This window comes from Ictalurus furcatus, chromosome 14, assembly GCF_023375685.1.
Source record: "Ictalurus furcatus strain D&B chromosome 14, Billie_1.0, whole genome shotgun sequence".
Classification (NCBI taxonomy): Eukaryota; Metazoa; Chordata; class Actinopteri; order Siluriformes; family Ictaluridae; genus Ictalurus; species Ictalurus furcatus.
The window spans coordinates 16,160,718-16,179,685 of record NC_071268.1 but is presented as its reverse complement, the minus strand read 5'-3'; the positions used below and the strand labels follow the sequence as shown (position 1 = coordinate 16,179,685).

Genomic DNA, 18,968 nt, shown 5'->3' with positions numbered 1-18,968 from the left:
ATAGATAGTCATTTGTGCAAAATTGGTATTGCAGGCAAATTAAACATTTACAGAACCTTAAGCCTGTACATATATAAAGTATTGCAGTGTATTATTAACCGCTGGTTATTCCACAGCATAAAGCACAGCATTAAAACATTTTCCTCGATTGTGTATGACCTGCGGATTGAGACAAATCCCTCTGAACCAGAATAGATTTTCCACTAATCATACTGAGCCAGTATAAGTCTACATCTATATATAAAGGCTAGTGTCTTATCAATGCTAACCAACTGCCACACCATGGCATGGTTACTGGTGACAGATGAGCTGGTTTGAGTATTTCGGTAATCTGGGATCTGGGATTTATCAAGTATCAAGTTTTACACAGAATGGTGTAAAAACAAACAAACAAACAAACAAACAAACAAACAAACAACTGAAATAACCACTCTTTACAACCATAGTGAGTAGAAAAACACCTCATGCACAACATGTCAAATCTTGAGGCAGATGGGCTACAACAAGAAGACCACAAGTGTTTCCATTTCTATCAGCCAAGAACAGGAATCTCGGGCTACAATAGGCACAGATTCACTGGACAGGTGAAAAAGACCAGGCAAGGTTTGAAATAGCTTTTGTGTCAGTTCCAACCAATCTGGCCAGTCTCACTAAGACACTACAATGCAGTGATGAATTTCTTTCCTGTAAATGCACCCTGTCTGGATGTATGAGTTACACGGACTAATTTATTTTACAGTGCATGCTTCTAACTAGGAAAACAATACATGGCACAAAGTTTTTAATTTAGAAATTAACAGCAAAGAGTGAGAAGATCAACAACCACAAAGATAAACTAATTAAGAATAATAGCAATAATTATAACACCAACAATAATGATAATACTGTAATTGCTTGATAATCTTAAATTTAACAGTGTTGTTAAATGACATTATTAGCTATAGCTTAAAAATATATTAGAAGCAATGAAAAATGTGTTGTTTTTCCATTTCTTTAATACAAAGATAAGCAGTAATAATGTTATTAACTATAATAAAAAAACAATATTGACAAAAACAGTATTGTGACATTAACAATAATAATGTTATGGAGCTCATTAAAAAAAAAGAACCTACGTAAATAAAACATTGATTCAGCTGAAGGTAATCACAGCCATGCTCATATACAGTATAACAGCATGCTCATATGCTCATATACAGTATAACAGCACGCTCATATACTCATATACAGTATAACAGCACGCTCATATGCTTATATACAGTATAACAGCATGCTCATATGCTCATATACAGTATAACAGCATACTCATATGCTCATATTGATACAAAACTAACTCTTTAATGCTGAAAGTTAGATGTTGGTAGAGGCTGTGCCCTAAGTGAACAGATTCGACCCTTCTGTCATGGGCCCCTGTTAATCACCTGGACACTGCTTTTTCAGCATCTCTGTGGTTAATGCTCTTTGTGTTTGCATTCTTCTATATGGTACCTTTAAGGAGATGGAACAGGCATTAAGGTCAGTAATGTTTAGTCTCATCCTGCATGCCAATGGTCTACATGTAATGTTTACAAAAAAATGATGACATCCAAAAAAAAAAAAAATTGCAATATTCTACACAGAAGTACCTAATTGGACATGAAACCATGCCTCATATTATTTAAATGAATGAAGATGCTCCCAGAGATGGCAGCAGATACAAGATCCAAACATTTACACAATGGGATCCAAACATTTACACAATGGGCCTCATTTATCAAGCTGGTTGCAAACAAATTCGGAAATAGTTCATAGGAGCTTTTATACAAGAAATTTGATATTTCTGAAAATATCATTAGTTGGGAAAAACGTACATGTATTACAAGAGCTCTAGAGTATAAATTTCCATTACGGAGACTCACTAATGTGTCACAGTCAGAGGAAATAAACATATAAACATTTATTTAGAGAGTTTTTGATACTAGACTATAAATCAAGCCTTACCGAAAATTCTGAAAGCATAGTGCGCTTTGATTTTGAGGATTGTTGAATCACTGAAGGTGCTCAAGGTGCTCAAGGGATTTCAAAAGTCTTCAAAGCTCAAGCTCTTGTCCTTTATCTCTGAGGCAGAGAAGACATGGTAGATTCTTGTTTGAAAGTGATGCGACTAGATTGTGTGAGCAAAGAATTGCACAGGATTGTCAACATATGTTGAGTGTATGTTTCCATACACAACAGAAAAAAGTCATTCAAATAATGTAAGATAAGTAAAGGAGGCTATGACAAATATACCTCAGAGAAACCCATTTTCTTCCACCGTTTTGTCCTCATTTTGTGCTTTCAGCTCTCTGGGAGCTTTACCTTATATGGAGTTTTTGGCTGTCATTAACTGCAAAGAAACTTTGCTGTGAACACGCTTTACGGCTGAGTGGCATTCATCCACATGTGCACATTAGTAGGAAGACCAAATATCTGCTTGTATTGCTAAAATAGAGAAAGTGAGAATATGAAAAGGGCAAATATGTTATAAGAAAAGGTGTAATATAGTTACTTTTAAATAGATTGTTACTGACAGCTTAAGAATTTTAAAATGTTTTAAATTACTCCAAAAAGTCTGTCAAAAACTGTCAATAAAGTAAAATTTTAAACCCCTTTACAATACTTCTTCATTTATCTTTTTTGAATTTCCACCTGTTTTCTGTTTTATTGAAATACAACACTCGCTTATAGAGTGAGTTTAAAACTAAAAACGCTGTTAATTATTTCATAGTTTTAACCTCATTCTACTATAATATTTTTGTATTTATATTTTTGAATCAATAGACAGCCTGTTAATGAGTTTTGTCGTTGTTCCTCTTTATATTAAAAAATAATCTATGCTTGGGAAAAATGCCAATTATATAAAATGATTATAAAAATGTTAATTTATATAAAAAATATTTTTAAATGTATATAAATTGTATTATCTGTGAACTTCGCGCTTCTATGCAAATCCGTTTCCATAGAAACTCACACGTAGACAGGAAGAGGAAGTGAAGTCCGCTTCGGTGGTAAAGTTTGTTAGCCAAGAATAACCATAACACAACTGTCCTCGCCTGACAACTAAGGCTTTTACCGTTATGGGTACCGCAGCCACTAAATTACAGAAGGATCAGTTGTCGGAGTATCAGGTAAATATTATATATAATTGATTAATGGGTACGTTAGAAAGGTAGCTAAGTTAACTGTTAGCATTAGAAGCTATGACACTAGTATATATTACAAAGTGGATCTTGTTGGTATCAGGTTACGTGTTCTCTTACGTGTTTGTTGTTCTCGCAGCTTACATATATATTTATAAAATCTCAAATGAACTCACCAACCCATGAGTGCTGTAGAGGGATGAAGGTAAAGGTAAAGTTGATGCCGTTTTGTTATCGTTTTTATATAACGTGTTGCTTTGTGTGTTTAGGAGCTCACATTCCTCACCAAACAAGAAATTCTGCTGTAAGTTAAACAAACACTGAATCTGCCTAAAATACATCCAAATACTGTCTCATTCTGAGTTCTAACCTTCGTTCAGAAATCTTTTGAAGTTAATGTGCGTCACTCTAATAACTGATAAGAACATTAGAGCAATATTACCCAACACTCCAAGATTCATCAGCAGCAAATCTCCCACAAGTCATACATTAACTACAAAAGAATAAAGTTTTTTTTGTTTCGTTTTTTTTACTGTTTGTGTTTCAACAATCTTTTGTCTAGGGCTCATAAAAGATTCAATGAACTCCTGGACAGAAATGAGAGGCAACAACTCAGTTCCCGGGTACCCATGAATAAGATTTGTACTTTGCCGGAGCTCAAGGTGAGTTAAAAAACAAACAAACAAAAAAGATCATGAATAGGTTTGTGTGTGTTTCAGGTGACATTACACTATATTTGAGTACTCAGTATGGGCCTGTGGAGGAGTTGAATCAGGTGTATTAGTGCAGGGACCACCCATTGAAATTAGCACTACCTACTGAAGTATAGCGTCTCAAATTTTAACAATCAGATTATCACAATCTGACCTGAACATTGACCGAAATACATCTCTTTTCTTTAAACATGTCTCAATTCCTGTGTGTCTGATGATATACAGTAGCCTTCAGTAATTCATTATTTATCATAACCTCCTTTACTTACATTATTTGAATGACCTTTCTGTTATTCATATGTAAACGTACACCCAACATCTGTGGATAATTCTGTGCAATTTCTTTTGCGTACAATCTAGTCCAATCCCTTTCGAAAAAGGATCTGCCATGTCTTCTCCACCTCAGAGCTGAAGGATGGGAGCTTGAGCTTTGAAGACTTCTTGGATCTCTTGAGCGCCTTCAGTGATTCAGCAACGCTGGAAATCAAATCGCACTATGCTTTCAGAATTTTTGGTGAGGCTCGATTTATATACTTATAGTAACAAAGACGCCTTTCTAAATACATTTTTAAAAATGTTTATTCCCTCTCATTGTGACACCATGCAGGTCACTACAAATAAAATCCAAATACACTCACTGCCCATTTTATTAGGAACACCTGTGCATTCATGCAGATACAGGACAAGAGCTTCAGCTAGTCTTCACTCAGACATCAGAATGGCAAAAATATCATCTTAATTACTTTGGCTGTAGCTTGGTTGGTGTCAGAGAGGTGTTTTTATTTATTTATTGGGGGGGGGGGGGGGATTTCTGAAACTGCTGTGTAATAAACACCATTCTGTGTAAGCTCTAGAGACTGGTGTGTGTGAGAGAGAGAAAATCCCAAGAGATCAGCAGTTTCTGAAATACTCAAACCAGCCCATCTGACACCAACAACCATGGTTAAATTCATGGAGATTACACTCCTATTCTGATTTTTCATATATACATACATATTTGTATGATTTGTGTGTGTGTTTGCGTATATATATATATATATATATATATATATATATATATATATATATATATATATATATAAAAAATAAATTTCTCTTATTTTGACGCGTTACTAAAAATAGAAGCCACATATGTCAGCTGAAGTCGAAGTCCATTTAACTAAACAATAGCAATAAAAGAACTTTATTTATGTGAAAGAGATATTAAGAATTGATCTAGTCTTATTTAATCATCCAAGATTTTGATGATGATGGGACACTTGATTCTGGAGATCTCGAGAAGTTGGTGAACTGTCTGACTGGGGAGTCTGCAGACACGAGACTCTCTCCTGAGGAAATGATTCAGCTCATAAACAATGTGAATATGCTACACACACACACACTTAAACTTTTATCATTATTACAGTTAGACCTTTTGTTCCTCTGCTGCTGTAAGAGACTTAGAAAAAGTCGGCTCTTATAATGAGCATATTTTTTAATTGACAGATTCTTGAGGAATCAGACATTGATAAAGATGGGACTGTAAACCTCTCTGAATTCCAGCATGTTATCTCCAGGTCTCCAGATTTTGTTAGGTAAGAAACCTAGTTTTATTGTATTTAAATATGTTGTATTTGAACGTTTACCTCCAGTCATGTCTGTTGTGCCATTTACTAACTAAATATTGTACTTTCTAGTTCCTTCAAGATTGTGCTGTGAAGATAACTGAGAACCAAAGACTTTTTTTTTTTGTTTTTTTTTACGCCCAGCTCATTTTCAACACACATGCACTTTGCTCTTCACCCAAAAGTACTACTGTAACATTAACTGTGGTTGTTTTTTTTTCCCGTATCTGTATTTCAGCTGCCTTTGTAATAGCAAAGATTTTTATTTTCTCTATTCTTATTAACTCTTGTTAACTCTTATTAACTGTTTGTTTGGACATGTATTTGTATATTTGATAAATGCTTGTACGTTTCCTTTATTTCTGCGTTGCTGAGTGCTTAACAAAGGTGAAAGGTCCTTAGGCAGGAGATACAGTAGTATAAGTTTGGGTCAGGGTGCGACCTGGTCCCTTGAAACTGCTAACACAAACGTGTTCCATAATCCACAGATAACATCTTCCACACTCATTCTACCATCTGAGAAAAACTCCACAATTTTTGGTTCATCTGAACTGCATCTTGAACCATGACCCAACTGGCCATAGAGACCTGTTTCAGAAGGAAAGTAAGAGCTCATTAGATCAGTCTACCATATTTATTATTCATAACCTAGAAAGTAAAATGTCTTACCCCATCCCCAGGTGTAGAGATCACCAGTGCCTAAAAACGCAATACATTTAAATAATTCCAACACCATCAGAATAAAAAAATATAAACAACAGGACAGGGATGTTGCAGAATCTTACTCGTGATGGCCGCTGTATGACGGGATCCACAGCTGACCTTGTTAATTTCAGCCGCTTCTGATACATCCACCAGAGCCGGGAACGCCTGAATTGAGATGAACACATCGCTGGTGCCCTCGTCTTCCTTTTTTCCCCCCTTCAGTTTGTCTTTCTCTATACAGAAACATGTATATATCAAAAAGAGAAGAGTATAGCCTGGCAGAGTGAGAGAAATAGAGAGAATAAAATGAGTTTTAAGCTTCAGTCACCGATCGTTTCTTGTTCTCCCTGTCTCTCTTCTCTGAGGCCTTTCGATGGCAGGCCAATCTGGCCACTCTCGTTCCAGCCCCATACATACAGATCTCCTCCAGCTGTGCACATTAATACATCTGGTTAATCACCACACCTTTGCACCTATGCTTTATTGCCTTTTAGATTGTTTTATAACTATTTACTGAGTCTGAATCAGAGCAAAATCGATAATTTTTGGTTGCTATTTGCTATGGTTTGATACATAATTAAACAAAGCAAAAATCACTGGCAGAGGGGTGTTCAGGGCTGAAAATGTACTTCTAAAACTCTTTAATTCAGTGTTCAGAAATATGGTGAGGGGAAAAAGGTAAACAATCCCTGTAAATAAATAAGCAGAATAAATGATGAGATAATTATAATTAGTTAGAATAACTCATTATAATGAATTATATAACTAAAATAACTTGATTAATACAGCTGCCATTTAGGCTCAGTTTGCACCTCACGGGTCAGTTTAGCGGCTTGCATCTATAAATAAATGTGAACCACAACCTAAAATACATGACTTGTTTGTTCACTTCCTGTAGCTGGGTTACCCTAAACCTTTAAATAAACAGAGTAACAGGAAGAATCTGAGTCAGAGAGCAAAGGTTGATAATCATTAATTTTTTATAGTAGGTTACAGGAATTGAGTTGGGAGTGCTGGAATGTTATGCAGCATGGCATGCTGAATATTTTTTTTCAATTAAAATTTATAGTTTATATTGCACAATATGTGTGTTAATAAAATCTCAGCAACAGCTGATGTAGACCAGCGCCAAGTGACTTCTAATGAAAAAAGGAATGCAGAGATAATGCACTATATATTATTAAACTTTATTCATTAATAGAACTTTAAAGTTCTTTTAATTTATTATTATTATTGAGAATCTAAAAATGTGTTTATTTGCCTTGCACCTCCAGTGTTGGGGGTTCGATTCTCACTCTGCCGTGTGCACAGAGTTTGCATGTTCTCCCCATGCATCAGGGGTTTCCTCCAGGTACTCCGGTTTCATCCCCCAGTCCAAACACATGCGCTGTAGGCTGACTGCCATCTATAAATTGTAGTGTGCGAGTATGTGTGTGATTGTGCCCTGTGATGGGTTGGCACGATTTATTTTTCTTACAAGGGCTTCAATAATTAAATGATTAAAAAAAAAATCTCTAGATATTTGTGGAGAACAGCACTGGCTTGCCTAATCTGTGTTCCCACACACAGACAAAAGGGCATTCCCCAAAGTTATGTGTAAAATATCCGACAGTGTTTAATGTGCATCTTTTTTTTTTTTTTTAAATTGCATATTAAATATTAATTAAAGAGTCAACAGGCCAATAATCTACACTGCTTATGAAACATTATGTATCGATATATAGATACTGTACTACTGGAATTGAAGGAGGAGTTTTATTCTCACCACTGATGCATGCTGAGTGCCAGCCTCCTGCAGCGACAGATTTCATCGGGACTCCCCACAGAGCCTCTACTGCTCGAGGCTCATCCTCTGACACCAGAGTGCCATGACCCAGCTGACCATGACTGCCAAACCAACAAGACAAGCCAAAGCAACTTTACGGTCATCTCATCCATTCAACAGCATGCTCTAAGGGGCATGGTGCAAGAAAGGAAAAAATACAGAGGCTATGCAAACAGGAACAGGAATTATTCTAAGTGTGTAAACCATTTATAAATATGGAAAAGGTAAAAGATTTGCAACATTGAGTAAATAAGAAATAAAACACAAAGGGGCATTCTGCTATTATAGAAAAAAATGACAGGATGGAACATTCTATTCTTCTTAAACTGCATCAAATTGGCAACAATTACTATTGTCACAATTTTAACCATTTATAGTTGTGGGTATTGTTGTATTAAGTCCATGAGACAAATTAATTTCTATTATCACTTATAGCAGCAAAAACAGTCTTTCCCTCACCAGCCTGTCTTTTTTCTATGTCCTAAAGTTCATAATACAAGAAAATGCAGTTTGTCATGTTATCTAGGAACAGCAAAGCACAAACCCCTCTCTCCTGAAAACTTTCCCACGGTAGAAAACATACTGACTGTTACAAAGTGCTGACACCTGGGACTGTCACCATAAATATAAAATAAATGTCTCCTTACAGAAAGCTTCACCTTATAAATGATTATATGTGATGATAACATTGGAACAAGCACACTGATACAAAATTTATCAACACCTTCTGACCAATCAAAATGGAGAATTCAACAGTGCTGTGGGTATAGTTATTTGATTAAATGCTGTTTAGAAAGAATACTTTAGTAAGAATGTTTATTTAGTATTAACTATTCATTCATTAAAAAATTGAACAACTGGAAATCAATTTTAGATCTTTTTTTCTTCAGGATATCGACTCTCACCTGCCATGTCCCCAGGTGTAAACAGTCCCAGAGGCTGTGAGTAGAACAGCGTGCTCAGTGCCTAGTGCCAGGCTCACTGCCTGCAGATGGCGAGAGAGGGGCCGAAAAAATGGAGGTTTGGAGGCTATATATCCCCCTGGAACCAATGGTAATGGTAGAGCAGTCCCTATTAAATGAAATAAATACCAAAGTTAGATATGGGTTCTGAAAATACTAACACATACAATCAATATTCATAGAATGCTTTCACTTTTCAAAACAGTTTCACTAAAACAGAGCTTCCCAATCCAGTCCTGATGGACCCCAGCGGCTAGTCCATGTCTTCATACAATTAAAAACATCTGAATCTGGTAAAAAGGTATATTCAATGCTGATGAGCTGCCGTCTGGCTTGTTACGAAGTGGAAGTCAGTACAAATAAGAGCCGAATGAAGGCTCTCAAGGACTGGATTGTGAAGCTCTGTACTAAAGTCTCTGAAGATTTGCAGCTATCCAATCATTCTGAAGCAGTGTTTCCCATGCATAATACTTTGGCTCTGTGTCAGGGTATACTGACGTCTGCCCAAGTATATTTTTCAGCTTGAGTCATTTACAGTGTACCTCCTGCCCAGTGTTCCTGGGAAAGACACCATATCCACTGCACTCCTGACCAGGATGAAGCGGTTACTGAAGATAACGATAGAATGCTCTAAGCCAGTGATTCTCAAGGTGGGGTCCAGGAAGCATAACCAGGGAGTCTGCGATTTAAAATGATTGTTACTGTAATGGAAAACACAACCCACTCTTTTGAAAAATATTATATTCACCCATCCATCCATTTTCTGGACCGCTTATCTTACGCAGTGTTACAAGGAGCCTGGAGTCTATCCCAGGAAACTCAGGGCACGAGGATAGGCCAGCACATCGCAGGGCAGAATCGCACACCCATTCACACACTACGGACAATTTGGAAATGCCAATCAGCCTTCAATGCATGTCGTTGGACAGGAGGGAGGAAACCAGATTGCCCGGAGGAAACCCCCAAAGCACGGGGAGAACATGCAAGCTCCACGCACGCTGGGCGGAAGCGGGATTTGAACCCCTAACCACGGAGGTGTGAAGCAATAGAGCTAACCACTAAGCCACCGTGACGAAAAATATTATATTGAATTTTATTTAACTTTTTTAATAGTTATTAGTCAGTTTGATGGGTCACTTGATTTGAATGGCCTTAATCCAAACCACAATTGGTCAATCATGTGAACTTGGACCTAATGCTTTCTGTTGGTGGAATTCTCTAGAATAAGAACCTTCAGTATGTAACCAGAACATTACCGTACAAAGAATAAATAATGAACCTAATATTTGAATAGTTGTATTAGTGTAATTTATTTTAGAGTTAAAGGAGTCTGCAAAAAGGTTTGAAAATCCCTACTCTACTCTACTAAACTGCACCTTTCACTACTTATCCAAGTGACTTGAGATGTCTTCGTCTTATACAGCGCTGGATATAATGGATACACAATACCAGTGTTTTCAGTAGTGTTCAGTTCTCCACTCCAAACAAGAGCTCTTCCGTTTCTGTGTAAACTCCAGCACTGGACAGTGTGAGTAAAGCTGAGGGTTAAACAGCTCTCAGTGAGGAGAGCATCCTCACACCCTTCACTCTCCGACACCATCACACTACTCTCTCCTCCATGGAGACACACACACCGGCGCTCACCTGCAGGGTAAACATCAACCTCATGAGACAAGCGTGTGTATGCAGACCATTTGGTAACATATTCATGTAAAAAGCAAGCCCTTACCGGCTGTGTGGATGACAGCACTTCGGCTCCAACTTGCAACAATTTTATGTGTTTCTGTCTCAGCACAAGTGCACAAAGAGTCCAGAGCCACTGGACTGAGCAGTCTAATGTCCTGCTCTTCATCTTTTCTCTGGGGGTTTATTTGTCCAAAACCATTAAAACCAAATCCAAACCAATTCATTGACGTAAAGTTCCTAACAGAAACAAACCACTATCGCGTTCATGAATATATTTTGCACCGTTGAGTTACTGGAATAGTGTGACTTCAGCAGCATTGCATTGATGTTTCAAAATAAAAGCCTTACACCGGTATTATGAGTGAATACAAATAATATGATCAAGTTAGATAAAAGTTACACCAATAAATTCATTCATTCATTCATTCATTCATTCATTCATCCATCTTCAGTGACTGCTTCATCCTGGTCTTATCCAGGTTTCTGGAGCACAGGAACACTAGGAGTGTAGCAGATTGGGGACGCCACTGGATGGGACACCAGTCTACTGTACGCACACATTCAAGAGTCATGGTTTTTATTTGTCACACAGACAGTTATACAGTATATAACTTACAGTGAAATGAAAACCTGGCCTACTCCTCCTTAGACTGTGCATTTAAATAACTAAATTAAAAATAAGGAATGAATAAGAAATAATAAGAAATATTTGTATAGGAATGCAAACAATGGATGTACAAAATATGCAAGTATGTTACGTGTAGTAACAATATGATGTGCAAAGTGCAGTGTGCGGAGTGTCACTGGAGTGCAGAGTGACAGAGTCTTTGAGGAGTGCTAAGGGATCTTTATGGTGGACATATCCGTGATGATGAGTCTAATGGCCTGAGGGAACAAGCTCCTCCTGAGCCTCTCTGTTTTAGCCATCAGACTATGGAAGTGCTTGCCTGATTGCAGCAGGCTGAACAGACATTTATTGGGGTGGGTGGAGTCCTTGATGATTTTAGCTGGTCTTGTACTACATCGCCTGGTGTAGATGTCATGCAGAGAGGGGAGAGCAGACCTGGAGATACGCTCAGCTAAGTGCGCCACTCTTTACAGCTTTATGGTCCTGGGTTGAGCAGTTTCCGTACCACAAGATGCACTGAGTCAGTAAACTTTCTATAGGCCCAGTATAGAAGGTTTTCAGGATTGCTAGGGAGACCCTGAATTTCCTCAGCATGGTTTCACATTGTACAATCACACCTACAGGCAGTTTTAGTGTAGCTAGTCAACCTACCTGAATGTTTTTTTTGAGATGGGAGGAAATTAGAGAACCCAGAGGAAATCTACGTGGATGTGAAGAGAACATGCAAAAGTCCGCACAGACTCGAGCTCAGGATCGAACCCGGGACCCTGGAGAAAGCAGCGTGACCTGCTGCACCAACGGGCCTGTAATAATATGATAAAATCCTCTATTAAATAATTACTATGATATGAAGTAAAACAAATAACGAAATAATGAAGTTGAAAACAAACAAACAAATAAACATGTTTCTAATGGCCAAATTACATTTAAATTGGTATACTTTTTCATGGCCTTGATTTTTCTCTCTCTCTCTTTAATCAATGAACATTTTGCATATCCGTACTAGTTTTGTAGAATAAATGTTATCTAATGAACAACAGAATGCATCTTACATTTATTCTATTGAATAATGTATCGACAATATTGAATATTTATTCATGAATTCATGTGCTTTTTGTCCCCATATGTATTACTTTTGAATAAAATTTGCTCATTTAAGTCAGTTATAGAAAGATTATTGTAAATGTTTTATTGCAGAGTTGCTTCAGCCCGTTTATATTATGAAATAAGAGTTGTAAATCATGATTAATTAGGTTAGGCGTAAAAGAGAAAATGTCTTTAATGTTAAAGCTTTGTTGAACCATTCGACTGTTTCCTGTTTCACACTTCCGTCTCTACGCAGCAACGAAAAAACACAGAAACACCGCACAGGGAAGAGACTGCAGAGGATCATGGTAAAGTATCTGCTCTTTATTTAACACAGCCATAGAGATGAGCTCTAATTTATCAGATTTAAAACGTTTTTTTTTTTTTTTTACAGGAGACTCACTATCTTTTACTTTATTATCTTTTGCTTTGTTGTTTACAGTTTAGTCTCGAAAACTGTACCGGATATAAACATAGCAACGAATCCCATGTCTTTTGAATCTAGTTAGAGAGATCCCATGTCTGTTGAATCTAGTTAGAGAGATCCCATGTCTATTGAATCTAGTTAGAAAGATCCCATGTTTATTGAATCTAGTTAGAGAGATCCCATGTCTATTGAATCTAGTTAGAGAGATCCCATGTCTATTGAATCTAGTTAGAAAGATCCCATGTCTATTAAATCTAGTTAGAGAGATCCCATGTCTATTGAATCTGTATTGAGAGATCCCATGTCTATTAAATCTAGTTAGAGAGATCCCATGTCTATTGAATCTATTTAGATCTGAGAGACATCTGAGATTCAAACAAATGTAGCTTGTTAGTGTGTAAATATGTTGTTCTCCACCCTGAGTTTTGTTTCCCTCTCTTTCTGTATTCCAGGCTGAAGTGGAGGAAACACTGAAGAGGATTCAGACACACAAAGGTGTTATAGGGACAATAGTTGTAAATGCTGAAGGTAACAGACCTGTTTGTTTTTACCTTTATTTATTTAACCAGTACAATAGAGAATTGCTTTTTATTTTATCAGTACTTTATTAACTCTGAATGATTTTCATGTACAACACCGATGTACATCTGTACCTCAGTGCAAGGGTTCTTAAACATTTTGCAACCAGAGACTGATTTAACTGTAACATCTCTGCTGAAAAAAAAAAACACCAATAGAAACCATCACAGAAATTCTAATGGTTTCCACAAGAAATACCATTACAAACTGTGAGCTAACCATTAAAACCGTTAACATAGAGACATAACATGCCACTAACAGAAGGCAACAAATTACCATTAGAGACCCACAGGGACCATTACAGTTTCCAGTTAAACCAATACAACTCCCATTATACCCATTAAAAACATTAGAAACCTTCATAGAATTTGTATTATATTGTTAAGCAGGGATAAATTCCATAGACCTCCTCAGCATACATTTATTTTACAAGTATATTGAAATATTAGGGATTATTATTTATTACAATATTAATTTGGCTAATTATTAGGGCCATAGAGCTTTTTCTACCTGAAAATTTCTCCAGTAGAACACATTAGGTCCAAACTGACATTATTTATAGGCGACACATTTTTGAGTGATTGAGGTTTTAAATAAATACCTCAACCATACATCGACGTAATAACTTTGATAATGATAGGTAGGATTTGCCCCACTGCAAACAAACAAACAAGTAAATAAATATTACAGACACCCAGGCTATGCTTCAAGGACCCCACGTTGAGAACCACTGCCTTAATGTTTTGTGCCCTTTTCAGAATCTGGCATTCTGCATTCAGAATCTGGCATTTTGTTCTTCTAAAAGTAAAAAAAAAACAGTAACTGTAAAATCGGTGAGTCCAATACCTTTACATAGTGATTCACTGTTGAACTGTCTAAAACATATTCATCATTCACTTAAAGTTGAATTGTACATTCTTTGGCACTTACATCATAGTTTATGATTGAAGCACTTTAACCGTAATCACACACAAAAAAAAATTCTCTTACTTCTCTACTTTTAAAATCATTACAACACTTGACCTGAGTAGAATTTATTTGCTAATGTAATCAAAGCAAATAAGGAAAATAACATTTTTGGACATTAGGCTACTTAATACTTGATGTAAAACCCATGAATCATGTAAAAACCATAATGAACTTTCTTTTACTTTTACACTATCCGTTGTTACCCAGATGAGGACGGGTTCCCTTCTGAGACGGGTTCCTCTCAAGGTTTCTTCCTGATATCATCTTAGGGAGTTTTTCTTCACCATCATCTCCACCGGCTCGCTCAATAGGGATAAATTCACAAATTTAAAATCTGTATCCTGTGTTTATATGTTTCTGTAAAGCTGCTTTGAGACAATGTCCAAATAAAACTGAATTAATGCATTATCCATGTGCTATCCATTGTGTTTTAAATAAAATGGTCATTTCTTTCAAAAAACACTGTCATGTGATTAAACTCGCCCTCGACTACCATGTATTTCAGGTATTCCTATTAGAACAACGTTGGACAATTCCACCACAGTGCAGTATGCAGGCTTACTTCATCAGCTCGCTATGAAAGCCAGGAGTACAGTCCGAGACATAGACCCTCAGAATGACCTCACTTTTCTACGTATTAGATCCAAGAAACATGAGATCATGGTGGCACCTGGTAAACCACTTTACATATCAGATGTAGATTTATTTTTGTGGATGCAGAGAATGAATGATATCCATTCTAACAGGAGTTTGCATTTTCTTTTTCCTTCACAGACAAAGAATATCTTCTGATAGTGATTCAGAACCCGGCTGAATAGAAGGACAGAATCAGCAAGCGCACACTTTATATCATGCGTATTCATTTATCTTCTCATTGCCTTACTGGTTTAATCTGCTTTCTGCAACCTAAAATTGAATTTTAATAGCATTTCTATAAAACATACACTTGTATACTTTTTACCTTGCAAAAACACTTTGTTTAATGAAATAAAATGTCATCTGCAGGGAAAAATCTAGTTAAGCTCTTTATTTAATTTCAGTAATGTAGCTGATTTGATATTGCTCAATTTTAACCAAAGGCTTTTTTAACTTCACTAAACTGTCCACTAGATGGAGCTGTTTCTCTAGACATTGGAAATTTTACTATTGTATTTTTGTATGTATTGGTAGCATGTTTTCCTCACACCTCCAGGGTTGGGTGTTTAAATTCTGCCCCCGCCCTGTGTGCATGGAGTTTGCATGTTCTCCCTGTGCTTCGGGGATTTCCTCCAGGTACTTTGGTTTCCTCCCCCACTCTAAAGACATGTGCTGTAGGCTGATTGGCATTTCCAAATTACCTGTAGTGTGTGCAATTGTACCCTGTGATGGGCTGGCATCCCATCCAGGGTGTCCCCTGCCTTGTGCCCCAAGTTAGGGATAGGCTCCAGGCTCGCCCTCGACCCTGTGTAGGGTATGCGGTACAGAAAACAGATGGATTTTGTATGATGACGCTTAGCAGGGACCATTTGATTAAGGATTCCTAGCTTGAAAATGTCATCATTTTGCCTCTTCGAGAGGCTTCTTCTACAGGGACTTCTAGAATGACCGAAATGACATTTTAAAAAATTAAATAGAATAAAGGGTATATGATGATTGTTAATAGCTTGAAGTAAAAAATTCGCCTTAGCATGTGGAAAGATACACAGCACTTGGGACAAAGAAAGGCCACACTGATTAACAACGGAGCGTGTTGGATATGGCGAAACACATGTACTACTCCCGATTTATTTATTCATTGATTTATTCAATGTTTTTAATATATTTGTAGAATAGAAAATACCAAAGACATAAAAAAAAAAAATCACGGGAGTTGGAGGGATTGGTCAGAATTCCTTCAGGAGCAGGCAGGGGGGGTCATAAAAACATATCATGATGTTACACTGGCAATTACCATTGACAAGCATTAAATTAATTATATTAATTACTATTAAAGTATTCAAAGGAAATAAAAAAAAAATCAATATGTTTTATACTTTATTATATTTATTATATGCACAGTAATGGTTACAATGAATGGGGCTTAGTGGTTAGCACATTTACCTCGCACCTCCAGGGTTGGGGGTTCAAATCCCGCAGAGCCTGGATCCTCTACCTGTGCTTTGGGGGTTTCCTCTGGGTACTCCAGTTTCCTCCCCTAGTCCAAAGACATGCATTGTAGGCTGGTAGGCATTTCCAAATTGTGTATGGGTGTGTGATTGTACCCTGCCTTGTGCCTTGTGTATAGGAACTAAATAATTTACACTTAACTAACCCTAAACCTATCCTTAAACCACACACACACAAAACAAAAAACATCATTTTAGTTTACAGTGTCATTCATAAGCCTTAATTCCCTCAAATGGATAAATCAAAATAAGGGTATGCCTTATAGACAAAATAAATGATGGGATCTATTGGATAAATGCCAATTATTATGGAGAAAATAAATAAACAAGCCACTGCAGCGTTCAACCCAAAACAAGTTTAAAAGCAGCACATGATTTAAACAATATCTAACATTAAGCTATTAGCTATCTTTAGCTAAGCTCATCAATATTTCAATCAATGCTCACTTACTGAGGAACAGAGGCTCTTATACTGTTACATTATACTTGAACCGCTTATCCATTGAACATTCACAGTATAAGAAGCGAAACTGGTTATTGTATAGAGGCTAGTTTGTGATATGTTCTAAATTGTAATAATAATAATAATATATTGTGTCACTATTGCATGCTTTGTATTATGTCACTGATCCAGTTCTACTAAAAGACTTTAATTTCCAACTAAACTACATGTATTATTTCTTCTTTATTAATTTAATAACATGCTGTGGAGCAGAGCAGAGTCCACAGGTTTGTAGTCTCAATCTGCTTCCATTAGTATGTTACAAGTCATTGTGTGTGAGTGTGTAAGGTAGAACCATCTCAGACACTCCACACGGGCAGATTCACACACCCATGGTGGATTAATAAATTAAATGGCTGCTATAATTTGATCGCTGTAGTGTACACTCCGTATCAGAGTTCATATGCAGCAGCTGTGCTGTGTGGAGAAGGAGAGCATTCTGGTGACACAGGCTTGGCCAGGGCAAATGTCACCTGAAACCTGGCCTTGCTCAAGCCTGAGCCTGCTATGACTGATTTGCTTCTGTTTGCTGATGCTCTGCTTCAATGCTTCAGCTCTGCCTAAATTAGCTAATGTTATCAGGTGAGTGTATCATCTAGCTTCATTACACCATCAGATTTTAATAAAGCACAATGAGGGTCGAGCCTGTCATTTCATTCTGGAGACTCATATAACCTGTGTAGACAATTTTTTTAATGGCAGATTTCAATCTCTCTGATTTCATTACAACAATAATGGCTGCAACTTATCATTTTCATCTCACAGATTTAACAGCCTTTTTAAAATAAAAATAAAAAATCACACATTTCACATATGATTAAGTGTGTCATATGTGGTCATGTGAGAAAAAAAAGTGATGGTGCATTTCAACTTTATGGCCTATGAAGTCAAGAAAACACATGGGACAGACATCGTGTGAATAATATGTGATAAGAAATAAATAACTTAAAGAAAAGAAAATATGTGTAAATAAATGAATAATGTGTAGAACATTTCATATGTGGAAAATGAATGAATCATGTAAAACAAAAAATAACATATGTAAATAAATTAATCATTTTAAATTAATCTCATGTGAATAATCACATCCATTCATTTTCTGTACTGCTTATCCTACACAGGGTTGCAGGGAGCCCGGAGCCTATGCCAGGGAACTCAGGGCACAAGGCAGGGGACACCCTGGACCAATTCTCAAAATGGAGAGTCCAGCTTCTGTACTGAGAAGGAGAGATAATAGAGAAGCAGCTTGAGTCAGACTATAGGTCAACTCTGACCTCTGTGTTTTCCAAAATCTTGTTTCCAAAAAAAACAGTGTTCTCAGACCATACCAAAATACAAGGAAGGAGAAATATGATGTATTCTATGACGTATTCAACGTATGGAATGTAGAGAGTCAGAGATGCATAAAATGTTCGCAAATGATCATAGAGTCAGAGACAAATAATTAAAAACAAACAATTAACTGTAAATATTTCCTACAGCTGTCCCCCCAAAGATCACCCCCCATCACAAAGCAAGCGTAGTCAGTTGTATAATGATGGCCAGTCACTATTACCCTTCTTCAAAAATCTAGACAAACAGTGATCTATTTATAAACAAACCTTCAATGTGTAACTACTGTATATTATCTAAATTATCACATTTAAAAAATACAGTACATTTTTCGTGTCCTTAAATACATTGTCCAGTTGACATGAACAACACTGCAAAAATATGATGATGTTCAGCAGCAAGCAAAAATATTTTGTGTATAGTCAGACTGAGCATATTTCCTATTATAGGATTACAATAAACCAAATATAAGATTATTAAACTTATTTCTAGGCTCTTTTATTCATTTCAAGCATTACATTTTCTTATTCTATTGGTAGATTCTGTAATTTTGCTTGTTTCTATAAATAGATGTTTAAAATGAAATTGTAATGAGTAAAAAAAAGTCTATAAAATAGCTTTAATAATCTTATATTTTGTTTATTGTCT

General features: G+C 36.6%; 3 protein-coding genes and 1 long non-coding RNA gene across 5 annotated transcripts; 2 read left to right on the top strand and 2 right to left on the bottom strand.

Moving 5' to 3' along the window:
* Nucleotides 1-398: 398 nt before the first annotated feature.
* LOC128618494 (uncharacterized) lies at nucleotides 399-3,440 on the bottom strand. Of its 2 annotated transcripts, none has more exons than XR_008387731.1 (3): nucleotides 3,335-3,440; nucleotides 1,981-2,460; nucleotides 399-1,488 (listed from the first exon to the last, which is right to left on the bottom strand). It is a non-coding gene; the product is annotated as an uncharacterized LOC128618494 (long non-coding RNA). The 2 variants fall into 2 exon arrangements; XR_008387732.1 differs by having other exon boundaries at nucleotides 399-2,143; nucleotides 2,269-2,460.
* Nucleotides 2,992-5,834, top strand: cib1 (calcium and integrin binding 1 (calmyrin)). The gene is made up of 7 exons (XM_053642110.1): nucleotides 2,992-3,146; nucleotides 3,428-3,462; nucleotides 3,721-3,820; nucleotides 4,232-4,385; nucleotides 5,110-5,228; nucleotides 5,357-5,445; nucleotides 5,548-5,834. The coding sequence occupies exons 1-7, from the start codon at nucleotides 3,096-3,098 to the stop codon at nucleotides 5,567-5,569; spliced, it is 570 nt and encodes a 189-aa protein (XP_053498085.1). The 5' UTR covers nucleotides 2,992-3,095; the 3' UTR covers nucleotides 5,570-5,834.
* LOC128618492 (RCC1 domain-containing protein 1) lies at nucleotides 5,109-11,039 on the bottom strand. Its single transcript, XM_053642109.1, has 8 exons — nucleotides 10,697-11,039; nucleotides 10,417-10,611; nucleotides 8,911-9,076; nucleotides 7,946-8,067; nucleotides 6,509-6,610; nucleotides 6,261-6,413; nucleotides 6,145-6,174; nucleotides 5,109-6,063 (listed from the first exon to the last, which is right to left on the bottom strand). Exons 1-8 carry the CDS (start codon nucleotides 10,875-10,877, stop codon nucleotides 5,906-5,908), a joined length of 1,107 nt encoding a protein of 368 aa, XP_053498084.1. The 5' UTR covers nucleotides 10,878-11,039; the 3' UTR covers nucleotides 5,109-5,905.
* A 1,548-nt stretch (nucleotides 11,040-12,587) lies between these two features.
* dynlrb2 (dynein light chain roadblock-type 2) lies at nucleotides 12,588-17,257 on the top strand. Its single transcript, XM_053642301.1, has 4 exons — nucleotides 12,588-12,675; nucleotides 13,247-13,322; nucleotides 14,848-15,015; nucleotides 15,117-17,257. Exons 1-4 carry the CDS (start codon nucleotides 12,673-12,675, stop codon nucleotides 15,158-15,160), a joined length of 291 nt encoding a protein of 96 aa, XP_053498276.1. The 5' UTR covers nucleotides 12,588-12,672; the 3' UTR covers nucleotides 15,161-17,257.
* Nucleotides 17,258-18,968: the final 1,711 nt, after the last annotated feature.